At 44.7% G+C, this 27,670-nt stretch overlaps 1 protein-coding gene and 1 non-coding gene across 2 annotated transcripts in view; both read left to right on the forward strand.

Annotated features, from left to right (window-relative positions):
- The first annotated feature begins 18,103 nt into the window (after positions 1–18,103).
- Positions 18,104–18,177, forward strand: Trnas-cga (transfer RNA serine (anticodon CGA)). The gene has a single exon. It is a non-coding gene; the product is annotated as a tRNA-Ser (tRNA).
- Positions 18,178–18,681: 504 nt separating this feature from the next.
- Positions 18,682–27,670, forward strand: part of LOC126455479 (serine/arginine repetitive matrix protein 1-like) — a 37,534-nt gene continuing 28,545 nt past the window's right edge. Inside the window, exon 1 of the mRNA XM_050091234.1 lies at positions 18,682–18,778. Within this exon, the coding sequence (XP_049947191.1) occupies positions 18,682–18,778 (97 nt within the window). The remainder of the gene's footprint in view (positions 18,779–27,670) is intronic.

Here is a 27,670-nt window from a genome sequence, read left to right on the forward strand (position 1 = left end):
TTTAAAACACCACGTAACAGGTCTTTAATTTTGCAACAAATAAATAAAAAAATAAAACAAATATCGGATCTCAGTGTACCTATTTGCTAAGTTTCGCGTTTTTGCTTTCGTCTCTCTCGCTGCGCTGTTTTCAACGTTCCTGAGTGTAGATGCAGCTGTGGATGTAGATATGCAGTTATTTCGCGTAAGGAGAGGACAGAGGCTTACAGTAATTTTGGCTGAGAGATTCCGTGTGGTAGCTTTAGCCGCCCAATGGGAGAGGATTTTCCTCCCTCGCGCACAATGACCCGTTTGCCCTCGGTATATGAGAGTTGCGTTCAAATGGCTCTGAGCACTATGGGACTTAACATCAATGGTCATCAGTCCCCTAGAACTTAGAACTGCTTAAACCTAACTAACCTAAGGACATCACACAACACCCAGTCATCACGAGGCAGAGCAAATCCCTGACCCCGCCGGGAATCGAACCCGGGAACCCGGGCGTGGGAAGCGAGAACGCTACCACACGACCACGAGCTGCGGACGAGAGTTGCGTGTCCAAGTGTATCTGTAGAGTGTAAGGGCAACTGATTGGCCACACATGTGCTGTAAAAGAAAATGGCTCTGAGCACTATGGGACTTAACATCTGTGGTCATCAGTCCCCTAGAACTTAGAACTACTTAAACCTAACTAACCTAAGGACATCACACAACACCCAGTCATCACGAGGCTGTAAAAGAAAAAAATATGATGATGAGAGAAGGGAGCGGGTAAAACGATGGTGGAATATAACTTATTGCTCTCAAATAGTACGAAGATGTCCTCCGGGCTCGACCTTCCCATTTGTAAGGGGTCCTTCGGCACTCGGCACAGGTCGATAGGGCGAACAATCGATTGTGACGTGTTGTGAGAGCGAGTGTCGAGATGCGCCAGAGTGGTTGGCGGGAATGGTGTGAGTGTGGAGGCCATTATTGGAATACAGGGTTTTTAACCGAGGAGGGTGTCACCATCGCCGTAGTTAGACCCCCAAATAATAAATAAATATCGGGTAAGTGATGAAGTATCATTATGAAAGTGATCAGTGACGTTACTAGTGCCGATATTTAATTTCTCGTCTACCGCGCCGGCCTAACCTTGAATTGCAGTGTTGGATGCAGTGATGTATTAGCATGTGACGATAATGGCAAATGAAGAAAGCCTGTGCTGATATTAGCCGTAATTAGATATGTATGACAAAGGCAGTGGCTGTCTCCTTTTTTTGTGTTTTGAGAAGAATATAAGTTCGTATATAGTAAAACTGTGTTGGTGTTCCTTATTACCATACATTCAGTATTATAGTATTGAACAGGACGAAATGGAAAGTAACAATTCCATAGCAGTCAGTTCCGATTACCAGCCCCATTAGGTTCACGGTCATGTTAATAATAAATATTGGGCTGCTATTCGATCAGATCAGGTCAGGATAAAAACGGAGGTGTTACACATTCAATAGACGGATGACCATCAATAGCCTCATCTGTGCTCACTCTTTGAGGCGCTGTGGAGAAGTTTACAATTTAATAAAGGGCATCGAAACGAAGGCTGGTGATCATGAACTTCATTCCTTTACCGGCGAAACACTGGAGTTGAAAAATTCTTCCAGTATCAGGATTCTAATGTGCCAATACTGCAGAGGTGGGCTATATTTCAAGTAAAAGGCAAGTACATTTACAGAAATATCTGAATGTTTATCGCCTTTATCTTCTTATTTTCGTTAGCTTTTACCTCGTCTAATTTCGGGATCCTCTGTACTCAAGTTTCGGCAAATTTATTTTATTAATATTACTTCGCGACCGGATGCCTTTGTGTCGTGATAGTCGTCAGTTACCCACGGAGGGGCAGAAATGTGGGCCGCCTCTCTGTAAACTTTGTTCTCGGCGTGGTCGTATTTTAGCTGTTTGTGTGTCGTATTCTCTGAGGCGGAAAGTGGAGAGCTGCATTTGCCTAAACGAGCGTGGGAAACCCTCTAAAAAGCTCACTCAGTCACGGTCGTCGGTCCGTCACAGGGATTCGATCCGGTGGTCGCTCACTTTCCGGTCTTGCAAGGTGGCGCGCTGCGCGTTACGCTACAAGCGAAGATCGTAGTCCTGCCCTTATGATGCACAGGAACTCCTAGAAACTATTTACCTTTACCTGTGGCTACATGTGATTGATAAATATCCCTCTTTATCTATGGTCATTTGATAATTGTGCACGATGGCTAACTATCGTCTTCAGGGTCTTCTTCGTGTTGTCCCAGACACAAAGGCGTCAGAGTTATGAGTACAGTTGTCACCTGACGTCAGATCTGAGGATGACCACTTCAACATCAACCTAATTACTTTTCTCCTGATGGTGTGAGTATGCAGTGTGTCCCAGAAGGAATGGTCAGTATTCTGGGATATGACAGGACCGATTATTTGAAGCAGGAAGCTTCACGAGGACGTATGCCCTATTCCGAATGGTTTCCTAGATAGAACACATTTAATGTACATTTGTTTTTGTGCTAGTGGCGCGCACATATGCATCTTACCCACTCAACCTGTTTGACGTTTCACCAGAGCCAAGCCTACCTTGCTGCTTTCAACCTCTTTGCTACGGATGCCATTCTTCTATTAAAATAGCCCGTTAAATGCACAATTGAATGAGGTAGTGCAAGGTATTGAGAGTATATCAACGAGAAGCATCGATGAACTGTGTTTGTGCACGCGCTGGCAAAAAATTCCACTCATCTACACTAATGAAGAATATGCAGATACGGTGTATGTTTGCTGCTTCTGTGATGGTAATGCCCCTGCTGCTGTCTAAGAATACCGTCGGCGCTTATCGACGCGTCGAATTCCTGATCGTAGAGTGTGCACCAAAGTTTATAGCACATCGTGTGAAACAGGTATTCTTCCAAGTTCCTATTTTCCTTCTGAAGTGTAGTTCAATCGCCTGTGCAGGAACAGCGACACATTGTTGAAATGGTGCAGCGTAGTGCTCCTACCAGCACACGACGACTTTCTGCATGTGTCAAACAACACAAGCCGACTTTCCGTACGAACACATGTATGGGGAACATAACATGTGAAAAACTTGTACCCATTTCACATCCGGCGTGTCCACAATCTTCACATTGGCAACAATGCCCCACGACTTCAGTTCTGTCACTGGTTAAAAGACAATTGTCATTTGCTTCGATTAATGCTATTAACTGATGAAGCCACTTTTTCAAGGAATGGAATCAACAACACACGTAATAATCATTGATGATCGCATGAAAATCCACACGCTACTGTGGAAACCAATTTTCAAGTTCATTTTTGGATTAATTCTTTCTGCGGCATAATCGATAACTTGTTGATTAGCCCAGTCATTTTAGAAGACCAAATGATGGGACAGGATTACCTGCATTTTTTGGAAAATTCTTTTGTTGAATACCTTGAGGATGATCCGAATGGGATGGAACTCGGTAGATGTGATGTACATGTACAAAAAAACCAATGAATACAATTTCAGAAAATTGGATGATTCATTCAAGAGAAAGAGCTTCATAAACTGAGCAATTCAGTAACACATTGGTTCACCTTTGGCGTTTATGCAAGCAGATATTCGGCTTGGCGTTGATTGACACAGTCGTTAGATTTCCTCCTGACGGATATCGTGCCAAATTATGTCCAATTGGAGCGTTAGATCGTCAAAATCCTGAGCTGTTTGGAAGGCCCTACCTATAATGCCCCAAACGTTCTCAATTGGGGAGAGTTCCGGCGACCTTGCTGGCCAAAGTAGGGCTTGACAAGCAAGAAGGCAAGCAGTAGAAGGTCTCACTTTGTGCGGGTGGGAATTATCTTGCTGAACTGTAAGTCTAGGATGGCTTCCAATGAAGGGCAACAAAACGGAGCGTAAAATACCGTCCACCTACCGTGGTGTTGTAAGTATACCGCAGATGGCAAACACAGGGGTCTTGCTACGAAAAGAAATGACACCGCAGACCATCACTCTTGTTTGTCAGTCCATATGGCGGGCGACAGACAGGTTAGCATCTCATCGGTATCCGGGTCGTCTCCAGTCAACGTCTTTGGCCTGGAATCTCATTGACTGGAGTAGAATTATCTTCAGTGATGAGTTCTGCATGAACTGGGCCCAGACGACCAGAGGAGATACATCTGTAGACGGCTCAGACAGCGGTGGGGTATCAACCTACTGCCTCCCGTCACACGCCCCGACATCCAGGAATGATGGTCGGGGGTGTGACGATCAAAATCCTGAGCTGCTTGGACGCTCCAAACGTTCTCAATTGAAGAAAGATCCTGTGACTTTGCTGGCCAAGATAGGATTTGGCAAGACCAAAGACAAGCCGTAGAAACTCTCGCCATGTGCGGGCTGTACAAGCTGGTGGTGGCTCCATAATCGTGCGAGCTGTATTTACATGGAATGGTCTTGGTTCTCTGGACCAACTGAACGGATCATTGACGGGAAATAGTTACGATAGGCTTCTTGGAGACCATTTGCAGCCATTCGTGGACTTCGTGTTTCTAAACAACGAGAGAATTTTTATGGATGACAGTGCGCCTTGTCTACAGGCTACAACCGTTCGTGACTGGTTTGAAGAACATTCCTCCAATCCGAGTGAACGATTTGGCCATCCAGATCACTCGACAAAAATCCCATCGAACATCTATGGGACATAATCGAAAGGTCAGTTCGTGCACAACATCCTGCACTGGCAATTCTTTCGCAATTATGGACGGTTATACAGGCAGCATAGCTCAATGTTTCTGAAGGGGACTTCCAACGAATTCGTTGAGTCTATGCCATGTCGAATTGCTGCACTTTTCAGGGCAAAAGGAGGTCCGACGCGATATTAGGAGTATTCCTTGCCTTTTGTCAGTGAATAATGTAAGAGACCAGTTTTTGTGATCTATGTGTGTAGATACGCGAGAAGATTCAAGTTGTTTTTGATGCCAAGTGAAGCCCACTACCTTATTAAATAGGTAGTCATACTTTTTTCAGGGACCGAGCATTTCACAAAGCTAATTATCAAGTTGGAAATTGTGCCTGTTTCGTAGGTAAGAAAACAACCATAAAGTGAATAGTCGTGTCAATGACAAGCCCCACAGCTTCAATGCTCCAATCACTCCACGACCTCATTGTGCTGTTGTCACCCGCACGTGTACATTTCGCAGTGAAAGTGTCCAGCGGACTTATTCCCGGAACTCGACCTATGTTACACAAACACCGAAGTGATGCAACAGGAAGTGTTATTCGTCAGACCAGAGGACTCATTTACGCTTTTCTACAGTCCACTAAAATTACTCCCGTGACCGTTGAAATAGTAATAGATGATGTCGTTAGGTGAACTATTACTCACCTACATACACACATACATGGGTTTCCGCTTCCGAGCACGACTTACAATAAACTATGAGACGTTTTGTTGTCCAAGACACTTGTTCTTTCTCTGTTGTTTTACTCTGATGCTTATTTATATAATAATTCATTAAGTCAGAATCGCTTAATAATTACAATGTTCACACTATCGGTTTCGGCAATAAATTACCATCTTTAGATGTGATTAATCCACTGACAGCTTCGTCGTGATATTAAAATTTCGCTACTCGAGAGGGCCCCCATGAAAATCGGCTGATTGTAGCATAATGAAACTTTGTGGGAGCATTTTTAACATGCAGAAGAGAAATAATGAGTAAACCATTTAAAGAAAAACATTTTAATTTCCACATGTGGGCATAACACACGTTAACCGCGTACAATGTTTACGTTCCAGGTGACAAACGTTGCACAATGTGACGACCATCTGCATGCACGGCAGCCTGGAAGTTTGCATGGATAGCATTTCACAACTGTTCGTAGCGCTTTTCGAACGGTGGACCATGAAAAGTTCAACTGTCGTGACATATCTTGTGCACAGCTTGGAGACAGCACATTCTCAGCCACGGCAACAGTAACTTATTCAAAATTTTTGGATCCAGTTGGCCGTCTGCCCCTCCGAGGAGCAATTTCCAAATCGACAGTTAATCCGAACTTACGAATCATGCTCTTCAACCTCGGTGCGAAAAGAGGACCTCTCCATACTCAAGGAACCCTCCACCACACACCGTCAGGTGGCTTGCGGAGTATGGATTTAGATGTAGATATTTCTTTAAAGTGTCAATACTCTTGAAGAGCAGCAGCACTGCTGCTGTTGTTTTGATGAAACAGTTTTGCGAGTAAAACCCTGCTCGTCCGTTCCAGACCCATGCACACTGATGGTTGTGTTCCAGCCCTACGTCGCCGTAGCAGTACCGGCACCTTACGGAATGTCATGACACAAAGACTACTAATAACGCAAATCTTACAATGCACAGTCTCGACATCCCTGTAAGTTGGGTACTTATACAGTAAACAGTTTTCTGTTTGCAGCGGGTCAAGTAGTGAAAGTTTAATTACAACCACCATGTCTAACAATCCAGTTATAATATTACGAAGCTGTTACTGGATTAATCGTATCTGAAGATGGCAATCATCTGTCAAATCCTGTAATATGAACATTGTAATTTTTAAGCGAGTTTGACTTAGTAAAATACGAGCGTCACTCCAAAAGAAATGATCACTATTTTTGTAAAAATACAGTTTTCATACTGCATGTGTGAAAGTCTTACAGTGTGTATATACATCCCTCCCGCTTGTTTTCAAACTTAGTTCAACCTGTTCCCATGAGTGGCGCCGTCACAGCATGTCTTCAAGATGGCTGCTACACTTGACGTTCGTCAGAAGCAACGTACTGTCATAGAATTCCTGTGCTGTGAAAACGAGACGGTGGGAAACATCCACAAGAGGTTGAAAAAGGTGTGTGGAGATGCTGCTGTCGATCGCAGTACAGTTGTCGGTGGGCAAGCAGGTTACGTGATGAAAGCGGGCACGGCAATATTGAGGATTGTCCTCGCAGCGGCAGGCCTCGTACTGCACACACTCCAGACAATGTGCAGAGAGTTAACGAATTGGTGACTGCTGACAGACGCATCACAGTGAACGAATTTTCACGCTATGTTGGGAACAAGGTTTGAAGATGATGACTCCCTTGTGCACGCTGCCAAACAGTGGCTCCAACAAGTTGGTTCAGAATTTTACCGTGCGAGTATACAGGCGCTGGTTCCAAGATGGCGTAAGGCAGTTGAGAAGGATGGAAATTATGTGGAGAAATGAAAACATTGTTCCTAAAGGATGTATCTACACACTGTAAAACTATCAAACATGTAGAATAAAAGATGGATTTAAAAAAAGTAGTGTGCATTTCTTTTGGAGTGACCCTCGTAATACATAAAGTTTATAAGGTTGTGTGGTTCCGTGGAGGTATGTTCCGTCTATGCAACTAACTGAAGGCAATTAGTTTATTGCCATACGCGTTTCGTTTCTTTTATTTGTGAAGCATCTTCAGTGGCCTGTAATACATGTATCTCTTTATGCATACAATAAACGTACTATGTGGTAGATACAGTATGTTGCTACATTACATTTTGTCGTGTTTTTCTCTTGTTTTTTGGGTTAGAAACAACACAAATTTCGTAGTGTGTAATTATAGTTCGATGTTTCTTACGATTTCCAGTTCTATTAACTCTTGCGTGTGGTCCTAGAGATGTATTCGTTAGTTTGCATGCTCCAGCTGGCCGATTTCTGGCATTCTTTCACCCACATTTGTCACATCGCATATATCGCTCGCAGTTTTTCATTTTTTGAACAACATGAGTGTTTTCGGTGTGTAGTGTTGCCAGCTGTTTTTGTGTATTTATCCGTCGCTTTTTGTTTGTGTTGTGTGTGTATGGTTTGATATTTTTCATTTGTTGCGTGTGTGTACGTGTGTGTGTGTGTGTGTGTGTGTGTGTGTGTGTGTGCATTTCCTGTGCGTAATTGAGTCATTCTTTCTTGAGGGGGTAATTTTTTTAAGTGGATGTTTCTGTGTGCTATTGTGTCTGTATTTTGCTGTGTGTAAATATATCATTTTTTTTTGTATATGTGGATATTTGTGTGTGTATGTATTTTGCTGTGTGTAACTATACCATACTTTCTGAGAGGGCGATTCGTTTTTTAATATATATTTGTGTGTGTGTGTGTGTGTGTGTGTGTGTGTGTGTGTATGTGCGTGAGTGGCGTGGGGAGGCGATCCGAATGGTTCACACATAAAAGAAGCAAAACGCGTATGGCAATAAACAAACTGCCTTTAATCAGTTGCATAGACGGAACATACCTCCTCGAATTTAAAGCAACTAAGGAAAGACGGGAAACAGAAAATATGGCAATATGTCAATTCTTGAAAGATTACTCCGATATCAGCTGCGCCACAGATTACTCCCTGCTCTGCTCTACGTGCTTACACAGGCGAAGCTCTTGGGTGAAGAACGCTTTCCCCTTTCCCCTCCCCTTTACCCCTTCCACCCCTCCTCCCACTATATATCAGTGCACTTCTCAGATATCGTAATGACGTGCACATGTAACGAGCTTCGCTGTAATCGTCACACTTCCCGTCAAAGTTCCCAGCCACCGTGCGATTACAATCTGCCCTCTGTCAAAGTCGCTTAGATCATCAGCCTTCGTCGTTTCGCGCTCACGGAACTGTGCGAATGAATTCGCTACATCTCCCTGCAACTGCTCTAACATCCCGCCTTTCCAGACGTCGCGCCAAGCAAGTTACATACAAAGCTCTAGTATGGTCAATTTGCCGTCGGCCGCCATATTGGGCCTATCGCGCTGCTGCCTACAGATTGACCACAACAGTATATTTAGCCATTTTCATTAAAGAAGTAGGCTCAGGTACCTCACATATTGTCTATTGGAATTATCTTCAAAAATAAAAAAAATATCCAGCTGCATAACAACAGAACGTTGCACATATAATCGATAACTTAACACTAACGTGCACAACTAGCTTCAGTAATATACGTTCCCATCTGTCACACACACTGAGGTGACAGAAGCCACAGGATAGCGATAAGCACATTTACAGATGGGGATAGTATCGCGTACGCAAGCTATAATAGGGCAGTGCAATGGCGGAGCCGTAATTTCTATTCAGGTGGTTCATGTGGACAGGTGTCCGACGTGATTATGGCCGCACGACGTGAATTAACAGTCTTTGAAAGCGGAAGACTAGATGGAACTAGAGGCAAGGGACACTCCATTTGGGGAATTTAATATTCCGAGATCCACAGTGTCAAGAGTGTGCTGAGAGTCCTAGATTTCAAGCATTACCTCTCACCACGGACAACACAAGAGTTGTTAACAGACAAGCAATACTGCGTAAAATAACCACAGAACTCAATGTGGGATGTACAACAAACGCATCCGTTAGGACAGTGCTGCGAAATTTGGCGTTAATTGGCTGCGGCAGTAGACGACCGAGGCCATATCATTTAGTAACAGCACGGCATCGCCGCAGCGCCTCTCCTGGGCTCGTGACTATGCCAGTTGAACCCTAGACGACTGGAAAACCGTTGCCAGGTCAGATGAGTCCCGATTTCTGTTGGTAAAAGCTTTTGGCAAGGTTCGAGTGTGACACAGACTCCATAAAGCCACTGTGTAAGTTGGTGGTGGCTCCATAATGGTGTGAGCCGTGTTTACATTCTGGTCCAACTGAAACGATCATTGGCTGGCCGTGGCTGTGTTCGGCTACTTGGAGCCTATTTACTGCGACTCATGGACTTCATGCTCCCAAACATGTCACCAGGCCGCAGTTTTCGCGACTGGTTTGAAGAACATTCTTGACATTTCGGTAGAATGCTTTGGCCATTCACATACCCTACATGAATCCCGTAGAACATTTACGGGAGATAATCGAGAGGTCCGTTCATAACAAAACCCTGCACCGGCAACACTTTCGCAATTACAGAGGGGTACACATTCAGTATGGCTCAATATTTCTGCAGAGGAGTTCGAACGACTTGTTGAGGCCATCCCACGTAAAGTTACTGCAGTACGCCGGGAAAAAGGAGGTTCGATACAATGTGAGGAAGTATCCTATGACTTTTGTCACCTCAGTATAAAGCTCTAGTATGGGCAACTTCCCGGTGCCCACCATATTGCCCCTATCCGGCTGCTGCATACAGATGAACTGCTATAGCATACTTATCTGTGTCTGTTGAAGAAGCAGGCTCAGGTATATTGCCCGTTAGAGTTATCTTTACAAGTAAAGAAATATGTTCATCTGTGGAACAACAAAAATTTGCGCACATCATTGATAACGCTGAATGTGTACAACTTGCTTCAGTAATACATTTTTCCATCTGTCAAACTGCTCGAAAGCAGTTTAGCTTTGTATATACCGTATATGAGGTGTGTGTGTGTGTGTGTGTGTGTGTGTGTGTGTGTGTGTGTGTGTGTGTGGGTGGTGTAAAAGTTAGTTCGTTTCATGCATGACAATGGTTTTAAACACACGTAGCGTGCATAGGATTTTCGTCTGAGGTTGTTTACTGTAATATAGAAACAGCTATAAAAGAGCGATAAATTAAACAATCGGCTAGATCATTCCGATCAGATTTATATGACTCTTATGCTTTTATTGTCCTATTACAATTCATTTGTTTTTCCTGTAATGATAGACTACACGGAAATAAAAAAAATGAAAAAGTGTGGGTTAAGAATTTCACATTAACTACAAATCGAGATGAGAACAAGTTTTGTTGGCTCAGTTACATGTCTTGTTTTTTGTACGCTTCAAACAACTGCTCCTTAGGAAAATCATCAATGTGTCAAGAATTTAATCTAACAACATTATGCAGCAATGTTCATCATGAATTTGTTCGGGTAAAGACGCGGCAGGTCTTTGGTACGTGATATACTTGTTGTTGAATCTCAGATCAGATAATTTTCGTTGATGCATAAAAATTGTACTTGCTGCACACAGCTGAGCTTTCCTTGTAGGCTGCCAGTTCAAAAATGGCTCTGAGCACTATGGGACTTAGGTCATCAGTCCCATATAACTTAGAACTACTTAAACCTAACTAACACACACATCCATGCCCGAGGCAGGATTCGAACCTGCGACCGTAGCGGTCGCGCGGTTCCAGACTGCAGCGCCTAGAAAAATGGCTCTGAGCACTATGGGACTCAACTGCTGAGGTCATTAGTCCCCTAGAACTTAGAACTAGTTAAACCTAACTAACCTAAGGACATCACAAACATCCATGCCCGAGGCAGGATTCGAACCTGCGACCGTAGCGGTCTTGCGGTTCCAGACTGCAGCGCCTTTAACCGCACGACCACTTCGGCCGGCGCAGCGCCTAGAACCGATCGGCCACAACGGCCGGCGCTGCCAGTTAGTTACGCCGATTTTAATCATCCAGATTCTTTTTCTTGCTACAGCTCTCCTTTCAGGAGGAGCTCCCTTCTGAGCTTGGAAACTACATCTGAAAGCACAGTAATGTGGCATTAATTATCACGCAGCTTGCGGAAATACACAATACTTCCTATATTACAAAAACAACTTAAAGGCCCAATATGGCGCAAAATATCACGTGGCTCGATTTCAGCCAATCACGAACTATAGACGGCGGCGGGTAAGAGGATGACTTTAGTTGCACTCACATGCAGGCGCCAGCTGGTCCGCTACAGGAAACAAATGACGGGCGCGGCTGTTGGTTGTCCGTTGGTATCTTGATGTTGAAGCCTCTGAAGGCAGATCCTCAATTACAACAGGCTATCTCGCGTTCTCACCCTAGACTTGGATTCTGGATCTCTGTTCCTGTTGTTATTTGACACGATTTCGTCTTTGTTCATGGGTAGTATTGGTTCAAATGTCTCTGAGCACTATGCGGCTTAACTTCTGAGGTCATCAGTCGCCTAGAACTTAGAACTACTTAAATCTAACTAACCTAAGGACATCACACACATCCACGCCTGAGGCAGGATTCGAACCTGCGACCGTAGCGGTCGCTCGGTTCCAACTGTAGCGCCTAGAACCGCACGGCCACTCCAGCCGGCGTGGGTAGTATTCTGGGCACATGTTACTACTATGATTTCGGCGTCGTTGAGTAGTTCGCGGCAGTGGCCTGGCTAGTTTATGTCAGCCTATGACTCAAAAACTACTTCTTTGCTACCCTCCGCGTGATTTACACACAAACATTCAAACAGCAGGGGCAGGGGCTGCCATAACATTTTTGCTGAAAAGAGTTGAAAAGATTCTAAAAATTTTTACATGTTACAGATATACATTGCCAGTCAAATAAAGTGGTGCGTCCAGAAGAGAAGGTGAGAATTACACATCATGGGCTGAGAGGGTATGTGATATTATTTCAGTGAATATCAAATTGATTCAAATTTACAATGAACTTGGCAGAATGAGGCCACTTATCAGTGTGACAATGCACCCTCTTTGAACCGGATGAGCCGAGCGGTTCTAGGCGCTTCAGTCCGGAACCGCGCTGCTGCTCCAGTCGCAGGTTCCAATGCTGCCTGGGGCATGAATGTGTGTGATATCCTTAGGTTAGTTAAGTTTAAGTAGTTCTAAATCTAGGGACTGATGACCTCAGATGTTAAGTCCCTTAGTGCTTAGAGCCATTTGAACCATTTGAACCGGATGAATGCACTGATTCCGTTGGGAAGAGTGTCGTAAAGCCTTTGTACCCTCTCCTGAGACGAGCTGGTTCGTAAGTTACGTAACTGGTCTTTGATATCCTGTATTCTGGCACTGGGACGTAGTGGACGTCCGATCTGATCCCTTTGGGGACAAATCTAGGGATCTTGCTGGCGGCAGGAGTACTTCAACATCACGAAGAAACTTTATAGACACATAAGCATTCGCGGACGAGCATTTTCCTGTTGAAAACAGGCTTCGCCATACTGTCGCATGAGAGGAAAAACATGAGGACGTAGGACGTCCGAGGCGTATCTTTGTGCCGTCAGATTTCCCTCAGTCTCCACTAGCCGTGAGCTGAAGTCATACCCGATGCCTCCCCATACAATGACGCCAGAAGTAACACCTCTGTGCCTCTCGAAAACATTGGAAGAATGTGACGTCTCTCCAGGTCGCCGCCTTACTCGGCAACGATGGACATTCGGGGTAGTGCAGAATCGCGATTCGTCGCTGATCACAGTTCGACGCCATTTAACAGCAGTCCAAGCTTCTCGGTCACGCCACCACTCCAGACGCAGCCTTTTGTGTTATGGTGTTTACGACAAGCTATGCATGGGACGGGAAATCCTTAGTCGGCTCTCCCTCTCAGTCTTGAACACTAAATTCGCTCTATACGCAGGCCGTAGAGATGTACAAGTTACACCCCAGGAGGAAGTGGTAGCGTCATGAACGGCATCTGCCCACCATCTATTACCTCTGCACTTACATTTACATCAGTACTCCGCAAGTCACCGTAGGCGCTTGGCGGAGGGTACCTTGCACCACTAGTAGTCATTTCCTTTCCTGTTCCACTCGCAAACAGAGCGAGGGAGAAACGACTCTCTATATGTCCGCGTATGAGCCCTAATTCAGCATAACTGGCCGGCCGGTGTGGCCGAGCGGTTCTAGGCCCTTCAGTCTGGAACCGCGAGACGGCTACGGTCGCAGGTTCGAATCCTGCCTCGGGCATGGATGTGTGTGATGTCCTTAGGTTAGTTAGGTTTAAGTAATTCTAAGTTCTAGGGGACTGATGACCTCAGATGTTAAATCCCATAGTACTCAGAGACATTTGAACCATTTTCGATACAACTACTCATCCGCATTAACTTACATCTTTCGACTTTTAGAGCTAGCTGACATCCACCGCACCAACTAGAAACTGTGTCTAAGTAATTTTGTATCCTCCTACAGTTACTCAACTTCAACACCTTGCCGTATAACACAACATCGTCAGCAGATTGCTACCTGCCCTTCCCGACAAATAATTTATGTATATAGAGAACAACAGCTGTCCCATTACACTTCCCTGGGGTACTCCTGACGATTCTCTTGCCTGCGATGAACACTAATACTGCCGTCGGGGACAACATACTGTGTTCTAACACTTAAGAAGTATTCGAAACACTCTCATATCTGGGAACCTATTCCATATGCTCCTTTGCAGCGTGCAATGAGGCACCGTGTCAAATGCTTTCCAGAAATCTAGAAGTATGGAATGTGCTGTTGCCCTTCATCCATAGTTCGCATTGTATCACGTGAGAAAAGGGCAAGCTGAGTTTCGCACGAGCAATGCTTTCTAAAACCATGCTGGTTCTTGGACATAAGCCTTGCGCCGGGCAAGAGATTCGCAATAAGTGCAAGCTGGTAAGGGACTAATGTCGAAGAGTACTCTTTGTAAAACCGAACTGGGACTCCATCCGGACCAGGTGATTATTTGCTTTCAAATCTCTCAGTTGTTTCTCTACGCCAGGGATGCTTATTACTATGTCATCCATACGGGAGTCTGTCCGATGGCCATGTTTATACGATTCACATGCATGGCCGATTTCTTGAACTAGAAATTTAAAACTTCGGATTTTGTTTTGCTCTCTTCAACTGCCACGTCAGAGTGGTCGACAGAATACTGGACGGAAGCCTTAGACGCGCTTTACATACGTCCAGGATTTACTCGGGTTCCCCGCCAGATCTTTTGCTATGACGGAGGTAATTCTGTGCTTCACGCATAGATCTTTTCACAGACGCACTAATCTCTACTAACCTTTTCTTTTTATCATTTGTGCGTTCTCTTTTGAACCGAGAGTACAACAGCCTCTGCTTCCTCAGCATTTTCCGAATATCGTTTTCAAGCCATGGTGGGACCTTTCCATCCTTAATCCACTTACTAGGCTCAAAACTCTCCAGAACACGATTTACAATCTGCTTAAGCTTTGCCAATAATTCCTCTTACTGGAACTAAGTGATGTCCAAGTGAGGTACCTACAACTGCCTATCTGCTCTTCCTAGCAGAAATACCCTCCGAGCCATCTTGACTGAATTTGTAGCTACAGGGAGTGAGATATTTCCATTGCAGGTGGGCTGCCGAACTACCTGCTCAAGACAATTTTCAGAAAATGTGTTCGAAAGTACTTCGTAAGACTGCCTGTCTGTCTATATAACCCCCCCTCCCCCCCTCTCCCCCTCCCCCCTCTCCGGGCTAGGGATAGTGGTTAAACTTGAAATAACCGATTTTCGGTTATAACGTTTTTTCAGTATTCAGTTCAACCTGACTGTTAAAATCTATCAATATAATCGGTTTCTGAAGTGACCGGTTTCCGATTTTTTATTGCTGCTATTTTTTGGAATTCGAACAAAGACTGAACAATTCTAATGAAAGTGAAGGAGTAGGAGATCTCGATCATATGAGGTTTCACTGTCGCCGGGAAAGACGCGAAGTTGAAGCAGACGAGAGCGATAGAGAGAACAAAATATCACAAGTCGATGACTTTTCTGCGTCTCTATTTTTATGATACAAGTTTTCATCCAGAAGCAGACACAAAATTTAGGGTTCCAAGTTTATATCACGTCAATAAAATTACACTACTGGCCATTAAAATTGCTACACCATGAAGATGACGTGCTACAGACGCGCAATTTAACCGACAGGAATAAGATGCTGTGATATGCAAATGATTAGCTTTTCAGAGCATTCACAAAAGCTTGGCGGCGGTGGCGACACCTACAACGTGCTGACATGAGGAAAGTTTCCAACCGATTTCTCATACACGAACAGCAGTTGACCGGCGTTGCCTGGTGAAACGTTGTTGTGATGCCTCGTATAAGGAGGAGAAATGCGTACCATCACGTTTCCGACTTTGATAGAGGTCGGATTGTAACCTATCGCGATTGCGGTTTATCGTATCGCGACATTGCTGCTCACGTTGGTCGAGATCCAAAGACTGTTAACAGAATATGGAATCGGTTGGTTCAGGAGGGTAATACGGAACGCCGTGCTGAATCCCAACGGCCTCGTATCACTAGCAGTCGAGATGACAGGCATCTTATCCGCATGGCTGTAACGGATCGTGCAGCCACGCCTCGATTCCTGACTCAACAGATGGGGACGTTTGCAAGACAACAACCATCTGCACGAACAGTTCGACGACGTTTGCAGCAGCATGGAATACCAGCTCGGAGACCATGGCTGCGGTTACCTTTAACGCTGCACCACAGACAGGAGCGCCTGCGATGGTGTACTCAACGACGAACCTGGGTGCACGAATGGCGAAACGTCATTTTTTCGGATGAATCCAGGTTCTCTTTACAGCATCATGATGGTCGCATCCATGTTTGGGTACATCGCGGTGGACGCACATTGGAAGCGTGTATTCGTCATCGCCATACTGGCGTATCACCCGTCTCGGTCACCTCTTGTTCGCATTGACGGCACTTTGAACAGTGGACGTTACATTTCAGATGTGTTACGACCCGTGGCTCTACCCTTCATTCGATCCCTGCGAAACCCTACATTTCAGCAGGATAATGCACGACCGCATGTTGCAGGTCCTGTACGGGCCTTTCTGGATACAGAAAATGTTCGACTGCTGCCCTGACCAGCACATTCTCCAAATCTCTCACCAATTGAAAACGTCTGATCAAGGATGGCCGAGCAACTGGCTCGTCACAATACGCCAGTCACTACTCTTGATGAACTGTGGTATCGTGTTGAAGCTGCATGGGCAGCTGTACCTGTACACGCCATCCAAACTCTGTTTGACTCAATGCCCAGGCGTATCAAGGCCGTTATTACGGCCAGAGGTGGTTGTTCTGGGCACTGATTTCGCAGGATCTATGCACCCAAATTGCTTCCAAATGTGATCACATGTCAGTTCTAGTATAATACATTTGGTGAATGAATACCCGTTTATCATCTACATTTCTTCTTGGTGTAGCAATTTTAATGGCCAGTAGTGTATATGTATATCAGTCAAATTCACCTTCCCACCCAAAGGTCACTGTGTATGCATTCTCCTTATGTTGCCTCCTTCCGTTTTTTTATCTTTTAAAGCTAATGGAGCATTGTAATTGACTGTTACCGCACTTCGTAAAATACTTCCAGACTAGGGATTCATGCCATTTTGCAATACAACCGATGTCGGAGGGCGACGGTGAGAAACTAACGTATAGACCAGGTGGGGGCAAGTCTTGCGCTCAGGACGTACACGTGTATCGTCTAATACAGGGATAGTACACCTTCATTACCTATCACCCATTTCTGTATCTCTGTTAGCAGTAAAATTATCTAACAGTCCGCCCGTGTATTAAATTTAGAAAGCAGAGTTTCAGGAAGTTAAAGCATATAATAATAATTATAATAACAATAATTATATGCCAAATAGTTTGTCAAAATCATCATCTTGATGTTGAAGCTCTTTTGTCTGTGTTTGCTTTAACAGTAACATATGTCTTTAAGTGGGGTCCGCCTTTAGCAAAACACTATTTTGTTTTGTCCCAGACATGTTTCACTGCAGTTGCAGCATCAGCAGTGGGTTTACAGGTAATTACGATTTAGAAACCAATATTTGTATGTATTTAAACAGTAAAGAACATTCCTTATGTTTAACAGCCATAACAATAAAAAAACACACTGATGATGCTGCAACTGCAGTGTTTTGCTAAAGGTGGACCCCACTCAGAAACATATGACTTTGTCAAAATTTTAGGTAAATGTAATGAAAATGTTTTTTAAATTCTCTACCGCCTACTGCCTTCCACGAAAGCTGGAATGGTCATTAATGGCGCTAGGGAGCAGGATGACTACCACTGATCTGATAGGCCACGCCATACGGCAACAGGTTCATTATTGTCTCAGAAATTCTGTACCGACTCTTACGTTTTTGTTGGTAGTTCCCAACTGTTGGCATTTTTATTAAAATAGCACTGATCATTTCTTCCGTTTTGTGTAATAGCCCAATATTTTAAAGCAATGGAAATTTAAAAATATGCATTACTCATTGGTAAAAAATGTTTTATTAAAAACCAAAAATTTGAGCTCTAGAGCTGTGGCAAATTGGTATGCCGCTTTCTATCCAGTTATCAGTAAAACCAATAATTTGTTAAAACAGAGACCAAATAAATACCGAAGAAACCGCTTATGGAGAACTGAAATACCGGTATCGGTTTTTACCGGTGGGTTTTTCCCATCCCTGCCAACTACCAGTAACATTGCCAAAGTAAAGCTGTGAGGACGGGCGTGAGTCGTGCTTGGTTGGGTAGCTCAGTGGTAGAGCACTTGCCCGCGAAAGGCAAAGGTTCCGAGTTCGAGTCTCGGTCCGACACACTGTTTTAATCTGCCAGGAAGTTTCAACATTGCCGAAACCGAAATAGCATGCTGATCTCGCGGAGATAGGGGACGAGCCGAAGAAGAAGAGGAAGAAGAGCACTCCCCATTTCCGCCAGGGTAAGAGCTCCGTTACGGTTTCAGGATGCAGCGAATGTGGAACTATTTTTACGCCGCGTTTTCCTGTTCCGCCACCCACGCCCCGCGAGCGCGCGTCGTGCGCAGCGCTGGGGGAAGTCGTAACAGCGCAAACGGGAGGCGAGAGGTACGCGCGCAGGATGCGGGAAGCCGGCCTCGGGAGCAGCAGTGGACGGGGCGGCTGACGCAACTGCAGGAGCGGTCGCAGGCGCGCTTCCGCGCGGGAGAAATTAGCGCCAGCCGGCGGGCCGCTTTTTAGCCGCGAGTTCTCACGTGGCGGTTGCGGCACAGCCTCTTGCGCAAGCCGAGTTTTATTCTAAAAGTCCGCGCCGCGGGCCGGAAGCCGCATTGTCCGCTGCCGGCACAATGACGGAACGCCGGACACGGCAGGCGGCGGCGGCACACCGGCTGCCGCCCTGTGGCGCGCCGGTCTCGTCCCTTCTGGAACGGCGCGGCATCCAGCGTTTGAGTGTGACGCCACTTCAGTTTTTTGACAGGCAGAACACGACTTCTTGATTCGCGCAACGCAGTATGGGGATGGAGTGATAAGTCTGGCACATTTCTATTAAGTAGTGCGTAATTGTGATAAATGATGTTATAAAGTAAGACTTTTCCATCACTCTTGCTCATAAAATAAGGGTAATTGCAGAAAGTGGTACCACACAATGTGGTACTACACGAAACTGGTGCTAATAGCATAGGAAAATAAGGAACACACACGACACAGATCTGTAAATCCACGGTGTTGGTGATAAGTTGAGAAAACCGTCCCGAAAAACATGTGCTACAAAACGCCTCTGTTTCCTGCGCATGTACCCCTACATCAATATGGCATATGATCACCATGCACACGTACACATGCCGCACGACGGGTTGGCATACTTTGGATCAGCTGGTCGAGCAGCTGCTGGGGTATAGCCTCCCATTCTTTGACCAGTGCCTGTCGGAGCTCCTGAAGTGTCCTATGGGTTTGGAGACGTGTAGCGATACGTCGACCGAGAGCATCCCAGACGTGATCGATGGGATTTAGGTCTGGAGAACAAGCAGGCACTCCATTCGCTCCTCCACGATCACAGCGCGGTGGGGACGTGCGTTGTAATCCATCAGGAGGAAGGTGAGACCAACTGCACCCCTGAAAAGGCGGACATACTGGTGCAAAATGACGTCCCGATACACCTGACCTGTTATAGTTCCTCTGTCAAAGACATGCAGGGGTGTACGTGCACCAATCATAATCCCACCGCACACCATCAAACCACGACCTCCATACAGGTCCCTTTCAAGGACATTAAGGGGTTGGTATCTAGTTCCTGGTTCACGCCAGATGAAAACCCGGCGAGAACCACTGTTCAGACTGTACCTGGACTCGCCCGTGAACATATCCTGGGACCACTGTTCCAATGACCATGTACTGTGTTCTTGACACCAGGCTTTACAGGCTCTCTTGTGACTAGGGGTCAGTGGAATGCACCTTGTAGGTCTCTGGGTGAATAAACTATGTCTGTTCAGTCGCCTGTAGACTGTGTGTCTGGCGACAACTGTTCCAGTGGCTGCGGTAACGTCCCGAGCAAGGCTACCTGCAGCACTCCGTGGCCGTCTGCGGGCACTGATGGTCAGATATCGGTCTTCTTGTGGTGTTGTACACTGTGGACGTCCCGTACTGTAGAGCCTGGACACGTTTCCTGTCTGCTGGAATCGTTGCCATAATACTGAGATCACACTTTGTGGCAGGCGGAGGGCCAGTGCTACGACCTGCTGTGTCTGACCAGCCTCCAGTCGCCCTGGTATTCTAACCCTCAAAACGTCATCAGTATGTGTTCTTTGAGCCATTTTCAACACACAGTCACGCCTGAAAACGTCTGCACAATTATTCGCTGCACCGTACTCTGATATGCACCAACACACCTCTGCGTATGTGGACTGCCGCCAGCGCCACCTTGCGACGACCGCAGGTGATTTAAACCCGATAACCGCCCACCAGAGCGTTGTTTCACCATGTAGCAACATTATCCTTAATTTATGAGCATGAGTGTAGATGTTTCACTATGTTGTTGTTGTTGTGGTCTTCAGTCCTGAGACTGGTTTGATGCAGCTCTCCGCGCTACTCTATCCTGTGCACGCTTCTTCATCTCCCAGTACCTACTGCAACTTACATCCTTCTGAATCTGCTTAGTGTATTCATCTCTTGGTCTCCCTCTACGATTTTTACCCTCCACGCTGCCCTCCAGTACTAAATTGGTGATCCCTTGATGCCTCAGAACATGTCCTACCAACCGATCCCTTCTTCTGGTCAAGTTGTGCCACAAACTTCTCTTCTCCCCAATCCTATTCAATACCTCCTCATTAGTTATGTGATCTACCCATCTAATCTTCAGCATTCTTCTGTAGCACCACATTTCGAAAGCTTCTATTCTCTTCCTGTCCGAACTATTTATCGTCCATGTTTCACTTCCATACATGGCCACACTCCATACAAATACTTTCAGAAACGACTTCCTGACACTTAAATCTATACTCGATGTTAACAAATTTCTCTTCTTCAGAAATGCTTTCCTTGCCATCGCCAGTCTACATTTTATATCCTCTCTACTTCGACCATCATCAGTTATTTTGCTCCCCAAATAGCAAAACTCATCTACTACTTTAAGTGTCTCATTTCCTAATCTAATTCCCTCAGCATCACCCGACTTAATTCGACTACATTCCATTATCCTTGTTTTGCTTTCGTTGATGTTCATCTTATATCCTCCTTTCAAGACGCTATCCATTCCATTCAACTGTTCTTCCAAGTCCTTTGCTGTCTCTGACAGAATTACAATGTCATCGGCGAACCTCAAAGTTTTTATTTCTTCTCCATGGATTTTAATACCTACTCCGAACTTTTCTTTTGTTTCCTTTACTGCTTGCTCAATATACAGATTGAATAACATCGGGGAGAGGCTACAACCCTGTCTTACTCCCTTCCCAACAACTGCTTCCCTTTCATGTCCCTCGACTCTTATAACTGCCATCTGGTTTCTATACAAATTATAAATAGCCTTTCACTCCCTGCCACCTTTAGAGTTTGAAAGAGAGTATTCCAGTCAACATTGCCAAAAGCTTTCTCTAAGTCTACAAATGCTAGAAATGTAGGTTTTCCTTTCCTTAATCTTTCTTCTAAGATAAGTCGTAAGGTCAGTATTGCCTCACGTGTTCCAGTATTTCTACGGAATCCAAACTGATCTTCCCTGAGCTCGGCTTCTACTAGTTTCACTAACACGGCTTTAAACGCATCCTCCCACGGGGCGAGGCAGCTAACCTTGACGTGGACGCAGACGGGGCATCCGGTTTCGGGGTAGAGAGCGTCGTCGGCACACGGGATGAGCTGGTTAACGCTTTCAAATGATGTTGTTTTGTTAAAGTCACATAGGATTTTTTCATTTCGTGGCATAAGCACACTATGCTACATCTGTAGCCACACTTGACAAATCCAAGTGCTGCCATCTAGTAGCTGCAGCTTGAACTACTTCATATGTTTCAATTCTTACAAGGGAAGCCCACCTCCCCCTCCCCCCCCCCCCCCCCCCCCCCCCCCCGTCGCAGCCTCCTCAGATTTAGATAGAGTATTCGAAACTCTCTAGTGCAATTTTTTTAATTTATTTTTTTTCACAAAATTATCAACAGTTCGTCTGGGCACTGAAATGTTTGTTCTCTTTCTGTAGTCTTGGCAGCTGTCATACTAATTGGTCACAGCATATGAGTCATGTAGTAAGAACATATTAGTACTAAATATGATGAATAGAGAGAGTAGGCGAGATGCTGTATAAACCTCTCACAAAAATGAACATAACAAATAAATGGGTGTGAACTACGTTACAACAAAGGAATTCAAGAGTCAAAACTTCCAAAACGGAACGCAAGACTCATAACGTGTGACACTTGTGTAGAATAGTAGGAGAAACGTACGCCTGGAGGTTCCTTTCTTGCACCTCGCTGTTGCAGGCGTACGTTACACCACGATACAGACACAAATTTGATTGCAACGAACAGACACATCAGTGACTGGACGGTCAATTCATAAGTTTGCGAAAAAAATTCAAATAAATGGGGCACAGGGGAGAGTTGAACACGGATCTCCCCCTTCATAGTCTAATATCGTGATCACATAACCACGACGAATTGGTTATTCGTATTCGCTCGATGTTGCACATTTTCAGCTTGGACCGTTCACTGTTTCGATTTTGCTTCTTTTTCACAGTTCAGTACACCTTGTTCCTGTTTTCATGCTTGATGTGTGTTCAGTTTTTGGCAGACTATCCACTGGACCATCTTACCATTAAATCTGAGGGGGGGGGGGGGAGGGATGCGGTGGGGAATTTCCCTTGCTAGCAGTTAGCCGAACAAACGTAGGAGCCATTTCTATATTGAATGTATAACTGTCTGTTTTGCAAATTGTGATTGAATTACTCTATAAGGCATGTTTTACGCATGGATTAGGTATAAAAAACTGTCATGTTCAAATTTACACCCTGTACATTGCGACAATAATTAAATTTATGCAGTTGTTTTCGTAATTATTGTGGTGGTTCTTTCTGAAACCACTGCAGTTCTACGGGCAACATGACTGGCTGTACCAGGTTGTTGTATTCTTAGTTTCACACGACGTACTCTTTCAGAGCCGGCCGAAGTGGCCGTGCGGTTAAAGGCGCTGAGGCCTGGAATCGCAAGACCGCTACGGTCGCAGGTTCGAATCCTGCCTCGGGCATGGATGTTTGTGATGTCCTTAGGTTAGTTAGATTTAACTAGTTCTAAGTTCTAGGGGACTAATGACCTCAGCAGTTGAGTCCCATAGTGCTCAGAGCCATTTGAACCTTACTCTCGCAGATAAAAAGAAAGAGGAAATTCTGACGTGCCTTTTGGAAGGGATTTCTCCTAATGCCGATTCAGAGATTCATAACAGCAGTGAAAGGAGACGTGATGTGTTATCTGAAGGCAGTGATCTTGATATGGGGATAGTATGCTTCTAACAACCCTACCACAACAAAGGTCAAAATTTAATAATGACTGTGGTGTTGCTCACGCTGCTAAATACTGCATTTTCGGGCAACAACAAGGTTATCATGTGGCAGGTGTCATTAGAGCACAGTTAATAAAGTCATTTCATGTAATAATGATTAAACTAGGCACTCATCTTTTCGTGTTTCGCACGCTGGTCTCGTTGTAAAACAATGGCTCAATCGTCGAAAATCTAGGTGGTGATGATTCCAAACTCGGATGCAAAGAGGCCTAGGTTTTATTCTGCCATATTCAAAAGTTTTATAGATGTGTTTCACAAACCATTCTTGAAGATTAAACCTTTGAAAGTTAGCACAATGGTGATGTAAAAAAATAACCAGCACTCCGAATTTAAGTTACATTTCCTTTTTATTGCTTTTGTTGCAATATCACGAAACACACAAAACATCACTTCACAATACAAAACATACTTGAAAACATCTTCCTCACATTTTATAAGCTAACTACAATGTGCGTCTTTCCAACATGATGTCCAAGACTTGTCTCTTTCAAGGTCCGACACTAACTCTCTAACTAACTAACAATCGCTTACGCGCCCAAAAATCGGAGTTACAAGTACGTCAAAGATCATAGTGACAAAAGAAAGAATACACACAAGAATAATATCATTGCAATATAAACATATCGATGAATCAAAGTACTTCTACATTAATGAAATCAAATCTGAATGTTGTCTCAGAAATATGTCAGCTACTTTACAGAAACACAGTAGAATATTACTGGTATCGAGAGGTTCAGGTGAGTTGCCGTAATGGTTGCGTAATTCAAGTACCATTACCTGCTACAACAAATAGTTTTCCAGAGTAATCAGAAAGTCCTGGACGCCCAAGAATATCATCCGAACCATTAGCAAAAAAATGTAAAACTCTTGTTCCAGTTGTAAAACGAACAACAGCCTCTACCAATACATGACACCTCAAGGCACTGTGTACACTGTAGCAGAAAGAAGGAACCTCACAGACTCAGATGGAAGTGTGGTCTGCGCAGTCGCTCCGTTTGTAACCATCCCGTATCTATTCAATTAATGTAAGTAACACTTCATTTTCACATTGTCCTGTTTCAATGTATGCCTAATAACCTAATAACAGACGAAAATAATTCAAAAAAGATAAGTTTCAGTATTTCGAAACTGAAAGGGTTAATGTGATTTACGCTCTCAGCTCTCTCGAGCGGCCGTTGTCAGCTTTATTTAGCTCGCAAACCACAAAGTTTCTTTACGAAAATATCCGCCCGTAAAATAGCTGCATTAACTCTGTTAGCGATTGTCGAAGAAGAGCGGAGAAAATGGCGAAGCAGATACTGGACTCGTCGATGGCTTGAATACCGAATTGCTGCTACAGAAACAATACATAATGCTGGGCAACGATGGGAGATACTTGTGTATTGTGTGCGTATTGTGTATTGAACCGGAGACTTACAAACGACGGAGAGGCTTCGTCCCTCAGTGGTTCACAACCCTACAACAGGCCGAATCCGCCAGGGTTATTCTCCGGATCGTCCCCCAATGGACCCCCCCCCCCCCCCTTCCAGCCCGGGGAACGTCTCATACCAGACGATTGTAACCCCAATGTTTGCGTGGTGTACGCGTACGTGGAGACAGTGTTTGCGCAGCAATAGCCGACACAGTATAACTGAGGCGGAATAAGGTGAACCAGCCCGCATTCGCCGAGGCAGATGGAAAACCGTCTTAAAAACCATCCACAGGCTGGCCGGCACACCGGACCTCGGCACAAATCCGCCGGGCTGATTCGTGCCGGGGATCGGCACGCCTTCTCGCTTGGGAAGCAGCGCGTTAGACCGCGCGGCTAGCCGGGAGGGTTATGAGATACTAGTAGCAGTCATACGTTAACTCAGTTGAATTTTTCATCCCATTTTGATTTTAAATTTAATATAAACTGAAGCGCCAAAGAAACTCATATAGACATGCGAATTCAAATACAGAGGTATGTAAACAGGTAGAATACGGTACTGCGGTTGCCAACGCCTATATAAGACCACAAGTGTCTGGCGCAGTTGTTACATCAGTTACTGCTGCTACAATGGCAGGTTATCAAGATTTAACTGAGTTTGAACGTGATGTTATAGTCAGCGCATGAGCGATGGGACACACCGTCTCAGAGGTAACGATGAATTGGGGGATTTTCCAGTATGACCATTTTACGAGTGTATCTTGAATATCAGGAATCCGGTAAAATATCAAATCTTCGACATCGTTACTGCCGGAAAAAGATCCTGCAAGAATGGGACCAACGACGACTGAAGAGAATCGTTCAACGTGACAAAAGTGCAACCCTTCCGCAAATTGCTGCACATTTCAGTGTTGGGTATCAACAAGTGTCATTGTGCGAACCATTCAGCGAAACTTCATCGATATGGGGTTTCGGAGCTGAAGGCCCACTCGTGTACCCTTGATGATTGTACGACACAAAGCTTTACTCCTCGCCTAGACCGGTCGATACCGAAATTGGACTGTTGATGACTGGAAACAAGTTGCCTGGTCGGAAGAGTCTCGTTTCAAATTGTATCGAGCGGATGGGAGTGTACGGACATGGAGACAACCTCATGAATCCATGGACCATGCATGTCAGCACAGGACTGTTCAAGCTGGTGGAGGCACCGTAATGCTGTGGGGCGTGTGCAGTTGGAGTGATATGGGACCCCTTATACGTCTAAATACGACTCTGACAGGTGACACGTACGTAAGCATCTTGCCTGATGACCCGCATCCATTCATGTCCAAACATTCCGACAGACTTGTACAATTCCAACAGGACGGTGCGACACCCCGCACGTTCAGAATTGTTACAGAGTGGCTCCAGGAACACTCTTCTGAGTTTAAACCCTTCCGCCGGCCGCCAAACTCCGTAGACATGAACATTATTGAACACCTCTGGGATGCCTTGCAGCGTGCTGTTCAGAAGAGATCTCCACCCCCTCGTACTCTTACGGGTTTATGGACAGTCCTGCGGGATTCATAGTGGCAATTCCCTCCAGCACTACTTCAGAAATTAGTCGAGCCAATGCCACGCCGTGTTACGGCACTTCTTCGTGCTCGCGGGGGCCCTACACGATATTACGAACGTGTACCACTTTCTTTGGCTCTTCAGTGTTATATTGAGTGAAGTAAAATATACGCATAGAAAAACAGTATGCATATTTTCCGAAAAAAGGAGATGGAAATGGAAACGAACACTGTTTCAGAACATTTCTACAAATAACGAAAAGCCCTGTAATTAAAACCAAGAGAGTGTTGTAACTCATGCTCGAAACTAGAGTGTTTAACAATTTTAAGACAAGCCTGACGGCCTTTCTTTTCGGCCACAGTTCAAAAATATCAGAAGTAAAAATTATACGCAAGCTCTGTTGGAGCCGAGACTCTTCATTTCATTTAACACCAAGCACTGAGGAATACTGTAAAAATCCGAGCTGATGTCGTCACTCCAGTAACAGACGTATATATCACGGAAGAACGAGAATTCAGTACATAAACTGCTGTTATAATTTTAAAAATTTACTTGTTACATTCATTGACACTGACAACACAGTCTAAAACAACATTTACACAACAGGTAAGCACGTAGTATCCGTAAAAATAGGTACGTTTCTTAACCATTTACAGACAGTTGAGCATGAACTTTATATCACAGGTACTTGTCCTACCATCACGAGCTGTCGGACAAACCTCGATTTTACAATAGAGAGTTCCCATAGGTGGGAGCTAAAATTATTAGGTTGCACAGATTATTTGTAACCACATCGGAGTGTGAGAATGTATAAAGTTAGCAATGTAAACGTCTCTCCTGATTCCAGAACGTATTTGGTGTGTGCAGTGAAATGATAACAAGTTGTTGGTTTGAACACAACCCTTGAAAACTAAAAACTCATTACACAGCATGTGCTTTAGTCTTAAATCTCGAAATAGTATAAATTAGTTCAGTGACATGCCACGGCCAATTAAGTTTCCCTGATATTACTTAGGCAGCGCACCACTGCATCTTTACAGCGACTGTTGAAAGACTGTAAAAGAAAAGTAGTATAGATGATATAATAATATCAATAGAGATTAAAAAATAGGCTTCTTGTTTAAGAGAGTGTAGCGCAACCGAGAGGTGACTCGAAGAGACACGAGGAACACATCCACTTTATCTTTACCGTCTGTCGTTTTATTTAATAGTGAATGAAGACCTTTGAAAAGCAGCATTCCAGGAAACTATGTGCCATGATACACGGAATAAATTGTATCCGGCGTATATGAGAACGTAGACCTTTTTCGGCGAGTTAATGCCAAGTTATCTCTTTG

The sequence above is a fragment of the Schistocerca serialis genome, chromosome 1, assembly GCF_023864345.2.
Source record: "Schistocerca serialis cubense isolate TAMUIC-IGC-003099 chromosome 1, iqSchSeri2.2, whole genome shotgun sequence".
Classification (NCBI taxonomy): domain Eukaryota; kingdom Metazoa; phylum Arthropoda; class Insecta; order Orthoptera; family Acrididae; genus Schistocerca; species Schistocerca serialis.